We start from the raw sequence: 10776 nt of genomic DNA, 5'->3' as shown, positions 1-10776 counted from the left end.
GTGATCGCACTGTTCACTGAAACGCGTTACACCTTTGGAGATGGATACTCTGAAAACACTTTTTAAAATTGTGTTTTGCTGTGTTTAAATTGTTCTCGCCACGTGACCCGGGGCGCAGCCGCCCTCCCCCCCCGCCCCCTCCTGGCCCCGCCCCCGCGCCCCCCGCCCCCCCCCGCGTCCTTCAGCGCATGCGCGCTGCTGCCGAGGCGTCCCCTGGCCGGGCGGGCGCCGCTTCACCGGGCGCCTTTGAGGCGGGCGGCGAGAGGCCGAGGTGAGCCGGGGCCTGCCCGGCCTGTCGCGGTGCCGCCGGCGGCCCCTAGGCGGGAGGCGGCGGTTATTTATACGGCGCTCAGCCTATTGCCGCCGCCGGCTCCTCCCTGCGGCGGGGCGGGGAGGGCCTGCCCCGCCTTCAGGCGGCGCTGGGTCCGGCGGGGAGGGGGGCGGTCCGGCCGTTCTGTCCGTCCGGGACGGGCTGTGGGAGCGGGGCGAGCGCCGGGGGTGGGTCGCCTCAGGTGGAGGGAGGGGTGCGGGCGGGCTGGGCTCCCGGGGGAGGGGAAGGTGGCACGGAAGGGCCTGGGCCCGAGGGAAGTGTGTTACAGGGTGTGTGCCCCCACCTTTCCCTCACGGGAGTGCCCGGTGCCGGTAAAAGCTGCGGGTCTGTGCTGCCTGCCTTCGTCCAGTTGAGACAGGAGGGGATACTGACACTCGGTTTCGTGTGCTCTCAGTCCCTTAGAGACACAGTCCTCTGAAATCCATGAACCAGCAGCATGCTTGGCAGAAGACCTAAAAAAAGCCCTCAGGCAAAGGGCCAGGGAGCTGCAGTTGCAAAGCAGGTAAGGAAGGCGAAGGGCCAGGGAGATGTGGTTGCAAAGCAGGTAGGGAAAGCTCCTACTGCTCTTCAGGGTAGTCTCGTTCAGACCTCTTGCTGCTCTTTTCCTGCTACAGTTTCCCATGCCTTAATAAGATAAGGCAGGATCGTGAAAAAAATTAAATTGTGTGGTGCTGTTTTCCTGCTTTTTCCTTTAGTGCATTTTTCTTAAAGTAAATATGTGATATGCAGCAGTGGAGGTCTTGCAGGGAAGCCACAATGTCGTAATGCTGTAATCTTTGCGTAAGCCCTCATGATTCATGTTTATAGTATTTTCCTATCCCGGCTATATTGAGATTTAGCAATAACTTCAATAACTATATGGAGGTTTTTCTTACACCGCTAAGAAAACAGAAATAAGACGACTAGAATATCAAATAACACATTCACGGGCACATATGGGAGAAGATGAAGGTGCTACACCAGAGACAGTTAATTTTTAATTTTCCTGTGTATAGTCATTTGTTTTTTGTTGCAACAGATAGACTGATAAGCCTATGTCCCTCTCCTGTACCTAAAAGGGAGCTTAGATCTGTCTATTCGATATGGGTTTTTTCATACTCTTTACATTTGGATGTAGTTTCAGAAGCCTTGAGAGGTCAGAAATGTGATTTGGTCATGGTTGGCAGGTGTAAGAAGTCAGGCAACAATGTCAAAATTAGAAATACAGCCAAGGCGAAATTCTGGGTGCAATAGCGGAAGACAACCAGAATACAGTTAGAGGTAAAGAATTTGTTAGAACCAGAATGGAACTTTAGAAACTTTTGAAGGTAGAATAGAGATGAGAAACATACAGAGGAGGAATAACTGATACAAATATAAGGAAATATGAAAAGAGATTGGAATAGAATATTAAAATAGAGAAAATAGTTATGTTCTCTTTGGTGATTTTTTTAGGAATGAATTTTCTCATACTGGAGGCAGAATGGTTTAGTTTAGAAATCTGTAATGTCACCGTTGCTCTAATATGAAAGTTTGCATTTCTCAGTTGGAGAAGTCATGTGTAATCTAGTTCATTTGAACAAGGGAGAAGATAAAAGGTAAAAATATTTCTCCCCCCCCAAAAAAGAAACCAAATTCTAAAAAGAAAAAGAGTAAATAAATTTTACAAATTTCTAATTCAATACAGTTAGTTATTCAGCCTGTCTTACAGTGTGGAGGATTGTTTCTTGAAAAAATACACTGATGGCTTGTTCACTTGCAAATTAACTCAATTTAAACTGTTCTTCTGTTACATAGTGTATCAACTGCAAGGTTCTTATAACCTCTTTTTTCTGTTTTATTAAACATTTGTTTAATAGTATTAATTTAATTGGAAATGTGCCTTAGTGAAGAGATGGAGAAACTTAGAGCTAGAACTGCTGGATTCTGTTCTTGACCTCACTCGTGACTCCACTTGGTTCACTTTCGATTCTTGCAGTGTGGTAAGGGACAGATCACGTGCTCCTGACACATTTTGCACGTTGATAAAAGGTGTACATACGTTCCACGGAACTTGAATGTTTAGATCACCATTATAAACATTGCCTGATTAAATCTTGTCCTGACCTTTTTTTCCATTCTAAGGCTGCAAATGTATTAGTTTTGTTTTACAGAAGGGAGATGGATAAGGCAGAGGGTGGCTAACTGATCTGCCCAGTGCCTTACAGAATGTCAAGAGCGGGATCAGGGCTAGTAAACAAATAGCTGCAGGTTTTGAGTACTGTTCCTGCTCCTTGGGATCAGTATTTCTCAGCTTCACATTCTCCTTTGGGATCATAAAAGGCTTGAAAGAGGGCCACAAAATATTTCAAGGCAATAGCTGCCAGCACCTCAGTTCCTACTGGGTTAAAAAAGAAGTTGTTATTACTGATCCACACTAGTTGATCTCTTGACAGGCAGCTTCAGCTTCTGGCAGCACTTCAGATCCTGGGAAGCAGGAGGAGATTGTTAACCCTTGTAATAATAACAATTAATTTTTATTCCTTTGCTTGAGAGAAGCTGAACTGCTGCCTACTTGGCCATGGGAAGACCCATAGGCCAGCAGGGGCTTGTGGTTTGAAAAAGTCTGAGGAAAGCTACTCCACTTACCTCACAGGATGAATCTTAATTCAGTTAATTCATGTTTATAAAAAAGCTTGGCATACTTTGAATAAAAGATGTTATTTCTGGAGCAGTTAGTATCTTAATCAGAGATATAAAAATCGGGATAAAATGGTATCTTAGAAGAATACCTTTCAGATTAAGACTTCCGAGATTTCTCTGATGCTTATATTCTTTGGCAAGTTTTACAACAATTGAGTGATAAGCCCACTACTTCCTCAAATTCTGATTACTGTTATTAATAATATTACCTGAGATGCTGTCCCTTGGCTGATGGGCTGTCCCAGGCAGTAGTTTGTTTTCTCCAGTGTGGTGTTGGCATTGCTGGGTTTGTAATGGCTGTGTTTCTCTGTGCGCGCACGCTTTCCATGTGTTTATGGTTTACAGACCGAGGTAATGAAAGATAAGGGTGAGATCTCTGCCGTGTACACATGCCAGACCTGTATCGTGTGTATGATTATTGAATATTTTTTAGCTTAGCTGTTGCAGGAACTGCCCTGAACTTCCCTGATGATATCTGCTTCATGAGGCCTACTGTAACAGACATAATTTTGCTTTACCTTGTTATGTCGGACTAATAGATAGGCTTGATTTTAAGAACTCATTGATTGTGGAGAGTTTTAGAGGGAGTATTTGTGACTTACTAAGATTTATGTACCTGATGTCAGTTATGGGTGCCTGGTATACATTGTTTTGGTAATAGAAATGGCATGATAGTGGGCTTTTTAAAAAAAATGAACAGAATCCAGAATGCATGAAAATGTTTAAATAATCCATGCAGTGTGATGTTTTTGAGTGTCATCTCTGTTCTAACTGCAGTATTTAGTTTTTCAAAAAATGTTTTATTTTCACTTGGCTCCAGCTGGGGCTGTTTGTAGATTTCAACCCCGAAGAGATGCTGCTGGGTGCAGAGGAAGGTGAGGATGATGGGGACCTAGAAGCAGAGCTTGCTGCTCTCACAGGAGCAAAGGTGAAAGAAGGGAAATCAAAACCAAAAGGGAAAAGTAAGTTAAAGTATCTGGATTTTATTTATTGACAACCTGAATAATTTATTAAACATGCCTATTTACAAATCACTGATTTATCTAAAAGGTGTTTTCATCATGCATTTGAAATTGCAAGTACTCTCCCTTTTACTTTGAAAGGTTTAAGGTGTTACTCCACAAAAGGGGTAAGATTTTTTTGGGTCTATGTTTTTGTAGTTATAGGAAAAAGATATATGAAGGCTAGCCAGTTTAATGACTAAGACATGCTTGTTTAGCCTACAAAGTCGTAAAAAGTTGTAGTAGGTGCTGGAAGAATTAAAAATGGAAATGGTGTTTCTTGTGGAGGGTGGGTTGTTTGTTGTTTGGTTGTTCTTCTGGGTTTTTTTAAAAGACTGAATTTACTGAATGAACATTGTATTTTTAGTCTCTTGGAGTCTGTAACCAAAAGTGAATACTCTTTTCAGAGGGAAATCCTGGAACTGACAGAGTTACTGGGAGAATCCTGTAGCTTGTGTTAGGTTAGAGTGTATCTTGGAATGGATCATTACTATTTTTAGTATTTTAAGCATCTGTTTAATCTGGTGGTGCTTGGATGCAGCTATGCAGTGTTTTACAGGGTTACTGTAAATCAGGACTGCTGCTGAGAGGGGCAGTCTCTAGTGAGCATGCTCTGCCTCTAAGCTGGTAGACATATGTGGGGAGCTGCAGGGTGAGCTGCTTCAGGAAACTGATCTATAAAAACAAACTTGTGTTGTGCTAGGTTTTCAGCTGAATCAGTTCCTTGATCTCTTTTGCTACCTGGCTCGCTGCAAGGGAGGGGTGACAGCAAGTGGTTAAGACGGGGCAAGGAGCTTGCTACAGGTGTGTGAGCAGATGCTGGAAAGAAGGCTTAGCAGCAGTAATTTGACCGTAATATTTGAAGGGACATCACACAGAACAACAGGGAAATGAAGAATTTTAAAATATTTAGAAAAGATTACTGTCTAACCAGTGTAATTGATGAGAGACAGAGAAGGTGTTTGTATCTAAAACTAAATTCTAAATCGCTTCCACTCGCCAGATTGCAAGACTGTAGTAAGCCCTTAAAGCTAATAAGTATAGTTGTGCTAATAAGCACAATAGCGGCACTTCTGCCATTGGACATAGGTTACTCATGGTTAAAACACGCAGGATAGTGTTTTGAGGATGAATCTGTGTGTAGGGAGCTCTTCAATTGTTGTCACCTTTTCAAGTGCTGACTTCTTTCTCACCCTGATCATGTCGCTTCATGTGTTTTTTCCGTCTCTTTATTCATAAGAGGAAAATGAAGCTTCAGATGGTGCAAAATTAACATTTACTCTGCTTTCTACAAGGTATGTGTTATGGTTCAGAAGAAATCATTTACAACTGTTCTGTTTTCCTGGTAGAATTGGGAGTGTAAAGGTTAGAAGCTTGTGGAAGATGAGCAACTGGACAACTGGCACTGGGGACTCCTGAGACCTAGTTACAGTGTAGTGATGGGGACATGGTGCATGATGCGGACAGGGTGCAGGCTGGCACCTGGAAAGGAGGAGGGTATGGTAAGGACGGGGGAGAAACAGATGCTGTCTGGAGAGGGTCAGAAAAAAGGGATGGAGTACAGTACGTACTAGTGCTTGGTTCTTGGCTGAGCACAAGGTGCAATAATTCACTCCTGGATTAACATTATAGAGCTGTGATCAGGAATGGGGGAATAGTAATCTCTGCCTCTAACCTGAAGATGCAGGCAGCAAAAGCTGTGCTGTTGCAACATCTTACGTACAGAGATCTCTGCTATCTGTGACTGATAAATGCCAGTTGGTCAGCCTCTCGAGTGTTTGAAATTGTAGCCTCAACTCACCATACTGGATTAGAGCTGAACCAAACATCTGAGGAGGCTTGGTTGGCTTTTTTGCCTCTAGTGACCCCTGAAGTACAGCCAGTTGCCTTTGGATATGGGCTACTGTTTTAGTTGCAGAGCTTTGCAAAGGGTCAAATATATGAGCAACATGTTTGATAATAGGTACTGAAGCACTAATACGGTAAATGACATTATTGGAACAGAAACAGCTTTGTACCTGCGTTAATTTTCAGCTGATTCAGCAGATGCAGGGGAAGAATGAGATCCATTTGAGATCCATTTAAATTGACTGTAAAAGTCCGTCCTGAAGATCTATATTTTATGCAACATTTACTGACATTGGTGAGTCACAGTCACATGTCTGCATAGGGAAGTATCGGAGGCATTTAGGTGGACAGCTGGGATTTGTGTGCAAATAGCTCCACCTTTGAGAGTGCGTGGAGGAAGTTGATAGTTAAGGGACATGTGGTTGGAACAGCATGAAGTAGAGAACTGGGCGAGAAAGAGTTAAGTAGAGTTTTCAGGGTAGAGACCAGAAGCTTGAAGAGAAATTGCCAGACAAAGTAGCCAAGAAAGATTTGGAAAAGGGAAAATCTCATGGGCACGAGACAGCAATGCAGAAAATGCAGAAGTGTTGTTAGAGAGGCAGAAGGAACAGCACTCTTCCTGGTCTGCTTAGCAGATCTCTGTGCCAGTGTTCTGCTGCTGCTGCTCTTGCGATCAGGACAAGTATGATGCCTTGAATTTGGAGCATTCTATTTGTGTAGGCCAAGTGTGACTTTGCAGTAGTGTTTGATGTATAAAACAAGTAACTCCTCAAGGTAGGAAGATTTTCCTGTCTTCCTTTCTTGCTGTCTTCAAACATATGGATAGTTCGCTGTGCCTCCTTTCTTGTCATGTTAACAACCAGTAGTTTGGCTCATGGCTTGTGCTGTTCAGTATGTCTCTAGAATTGATGTTAATGTGCATCATCAGTTTCAAAGAATAAATATGTACCCAGTTTAAGACAGAGAGACATTCTTGTGCTGAAGACTGTAGATTGAGAAAATAGATTAGCTATTGTAGTCTGAAGTGTACTGTAGACCCTATACAAAACTCCAGTTATTTAATTGTAGTTTTATTGGGAACTCTTTGAGCTCAGCACTATTTATGGTAACTGCCTTGAACTCTGTTCGGATTTATGTCTGTATGTGCTGTTGCAATACACACAATAACATATTTTTTGGCTTTGAAAGAAAATGTGAACAGAAGTTTTACCGGCAGGTGTGCTGGGGTGTTTAATGCAAGTGTTTGCATCTCATACATTTCACTGTTTGGCTAACTTGATCATATCCATATCCACAGGTCTTTGGGAACTACAGTACTTTTAACTCAAATTAGTTCAACATGAGGGAGAGAAGAAAAGGGATAGAGCTGCGAAAAAGAAGTGATTTCTTGGCACTTAGAGATGAATGGATGTGGACCACTTCAGTTCCATATGGAGTCGGAATTTATTCTGTCAGGGGCTACAGCGGGAGTGAATTACATTTTGTTAGGATAAACTGACATGAGACAAAGGACACAGAACAGAAAGGTCTGACAAGGCTTCAGAGTCCAGACCTGTTAATATGGACAATCACGTCATAAATATCTAGCAACAGCTTATAACTAGTTCAGATGTTTATTCCTACCGGGGACACAAGCTGTTCAGTAATTCCCTTTCATGGATAGAAACTTCTAATCAGATTTATTCATCAACAGTTTATATTCATTTGCTTTTGTGCTACCATGGGTTTTTATCTTAACTGAGGAGTACAGTTTTGACATAACATCCAAGAATAGTAGCATTCTCCAGTTTTTCTTCAGAAAATTGAACTCTTCATAATGACAAAGTTTGTTACCAGTTATTTTTGTAAATATTATTATAGAATAATATCATAGTTAGCTGTATCTTAAATCAGCCTAGGAGCTGGAGGTGAGTTCTAATAATTTTTCCCTGAAGCAGCTGTTTCATCCACTCCTACTTGTCTTTCTCGCACAGTCTTAAATGTCGTTACTGTGCAAACCTACCACAGTATCTTTCTCTTTTGTGGCCACGCTTTCTGAGCACTGTTGTGTCCCACCGTACCTGCTAGTCTGTCATGGTGCTTATGGTTTTGCTGTTCAGGCTCATTGGAAACAGCCATTATTTCTCCCTGAGATCTGATTTCTGAGCTAGGTTATTGGATGCAGTCATTTTCCTTGGCTTACTGCCTGCCTTGACTGTCGCTCTCAGAAACACTAGTAGTGCTTTTTTCCTGGATGTTCACTTCCCCAGTCTTTGCCCTTTATCCATGAATATACTCTCATTTACCTATGACACTATCAGATAAAGAGGATGCAAGAGGAAAAGTCACTGCTGTCTTTCAGCTGGTGGCAACTCCTTCAGAATTTATATCCGGTGACTGCATAACTGTTACTTAGGGTTTGTGGCTCCTTGTGGTTTCTTTTTACAGCTCCTCTGCCCATGGATCATATTGAAAAGATGGCTGCAGAGTGTATGAAAGACCTGAATGAAGATGAGGAGGAAGAAGCAGATGATGAAGACTTGGAGAAAGATACAGACCTGTTGGTATGCATAACTTTGTTAGCAAAAGGTTTTAGTGTGTCTTTGGTTTCTTTTAAAAACAGAACTGCATTTAGCAAAAATGTCTGTTAACTTTGTGGTGAGAAGCTAAAATATTGCAAAAGCATTCCATTAGGTATAAGGCTTTTTAGAATCCAACCCCCTGCACACTGGAGTAAGAGAATTTCCTAACTAACGTTCGTGTGTGAGGGTCTTGGAGAAATGAGGGGAACAGCAGGAATTCCGTTCCATGTCAGCTGGTGAAATACAGCCAGGGACATTCTCCTTAAAGTGATGTCTGTCACCCTTTTGCTGCTGCTTCGAGTGGTGCTTGGGCTGTGAGAATATCTCCCAAGAAATTCTTTGTAATTTCAGTGATCTAGTTGCCAGGGTTTAGGGAAGGAGTGTTAAGCAGTGGTCTTGACTGCCACTGTTAATAGGTGCTTTTTGGAAATTTCAAATTTGGGGTTGAATAATCTGTGTAAAGGTACTAATCTGAACTTCTCCAGCTTCTGATCTTTAACCACAAACTTGTGTGGTGATCCTGGAGCTGCAGTGTGGCTTTCTGTTGTGAATACAGACCAAAAAAAACAGAATATAAGATGTTTAGACTTTTCGTTTGGGTTCAAGGTCCATCCAGAGATTTTGGAGCTTGAGACTTGGTTTTATTTTGTCTTTTGAGGAAGTAGAAAATTTTGAGGAAAAGCCTTTTGTTGACTTTTATTTTTGCTTTAGGCCGAATTGCAAGAAGTTCTGGGGGTGGAAGGTGAGACAGGAAGCTGTGAGGACGAAATGATAGCAATGGAGCCATCCACAGCCGAACCAGAAAATGAGCAACCTGAACTGCAACCAGAGGTAGGAAAGAGCTTTGTGTTACTCACGGTTTTGCTGAATCACTGTTGTCATGCAGCTTATATGGGGGTCACAAACAAGGATCTAGGGAGGTCTCCTTGTCCTCAGTGGAAAGAAAGACTGCACTATTGCTGTCTTCTCTGTGGAAACTAGTGCTGTATTGGTACAGGTGAATTTTTTCCTTTGTTCGGAGGGTGATTTTTAATGTTAGCATAGAATTGAGGAAGTAAACAGTTGGAATCAAGCATGTCTTGTCTTGTCCCTCATTATACATATGAGCATGCAGACTGCAGTTCAGGCTTCCAGAGTTCGTATCTTCTCCCTCAGAGTTTTGAATGGTGCACTGAAATTGTGACACTTCTTATAATTCAGCATCTTTGACATCTTGGTGGAATTTTTCTCAGTAGCATTAACTTTCTTGGCTTAATTTGTCAGTCCTCGTGCAGTTAAATGCTTTATTCAGTTACTGCCATGTTTCTCTTGTGTGCTACAGATTCCAGTGCCCTGGTGCATTGGGCCCATTAGTAAATGGGTCTGAGAGCGTTTCTATAGAGATAATGGCAATAATTACATCAGTAGCCATCTGAAAGGTCTTGCAGCTGTGGAGTGTTTGTAAGTGGCTGCTCATAACTTTGCTTGGGCTGCTTTTGTTGTTGAACTAATTCCAGGCTGTAGGAGGAAGAAAAAGAGCTCTTGTAGTAAAACCAGGTTGAAGAAGCCCAGAAGGGAGTAAACTAGCATGTTTTAAAAATAAGAAAGGAAAAAGTCAAGATTTGTGCCAAAATACCCCTTCACACCCTCTGTTGTGTGGGGTTTGAGAGACTTTACTGTTCTCTTCACCTACTCCCTAACCACATGGCTCCAATTACCCCCTGTCTGTGAGTTTTCTAAATGTCTCCACCCATTCTTCTCTATTACGCCTTTGAGAGAAAATCCAGAGGTGGATCCAGGGACCGTTAGCGTAGTACAAGTGCTCCTCTGTTCTAGAGACTGTTTCGTCCTTGCGCTCTTGATTAACGGGAGTGTGTGTGAGGAGGAGTATTTGTGTTTCAGTGCTGTGGGAAAACTTATATAAAGTTGGATGAAATAAGTTTCCTTGTTTTGTTTTATTATTTTTTCTGAGACCACCTCACTTCCTGCTGTTACCAGTGAGCTGCAACAGACAATAGAGAAGAGAATTGCTGACTACAGGACAGCAATTTCTAATGCAAAGGAGTCAGGTGAGGGTGCCAAAATACGCCGATACGAAAGAGGCCTTAAGGTAAGTTGAGTTCTTCAGGTATGAGAATGAGGGGGAGGCAAAGTCAGTTCTCCAAAGTGTAGTTCAGAGTCTTTCCAGATGTGGGAATTTTTTGAAAGGGGAGAGAAATTCTAATACGCTGCCTTGAGTTACTTTAAAAACATTTCTTGTTACTTACTACCAGTCTGATGTAACAAACGCACACAGAAAGTGTAACTTCAAGTGCCTTTTGTGCATGAGTTTTGTTTGTGTGCCTTGTGGCTAGTGGTAGCTGGAGGCAGGGTTGGTGGTGAATGCTGATGTTAA

The 10776-nt window shown here is 42.4% G+C and overlaps 1 protein-coding gene across 1 annotated transcript in view; it reads left to right on the top strand.

Moving 5' to 3' along the window:
* Positions 1 to 197: 197 nt before the first annotated feature.
* The window catches only part of CC2D1B (coiled-coil and C2 domain containing 1B), a 34631-nt gene continuing 24052 nt past the window's right edge, over positions 198 to 10776 (top strand). The window contains exons 1-6 of the mRNA XM_074152758.1: positions 198 to 271; positions 726 to 833; positions 3813 to 3954; positions 8269 to 8384; positions 9114 to 9233; positions 10354 to 10491. Of these exons, the coding sequence (XP_074008859.1) occupies positions 768 to 833; positions 3813 to 3954; positions 8269 to 8384; positions 9114 to 9233; positions 10354 to 10491 (582 nt within the window). The 5' untranslated portion in view covers positions 198 to 271; positions 726 to 767. The remainder of the gene's footprint in view (positions 272 to 725; positions 834 to 3812; positions 3955 to 8268; positions 8385 to 9113; positions 9234 to 10353; positions 10492 to 10776) is intronic.

The sequence above is a fragment of the Numenius arquata genome, chromosome 8 (assembly GCF_964106895.1).
Source record: "Numenius arquata chromosome 8, bNumArq3.hap1.1, whole genome shotgun sequence".
Lineage (NCBI taxonomy): Eukaryota > Metazoa > Chordata > Aves > Charadriiformes > Scolopacidae > Numenius > Numenius arquata.
Note: the sequence above shows the minus strand (reverse complement) of the source record. Positions and strands in the feature narration are given on the sequence as shown.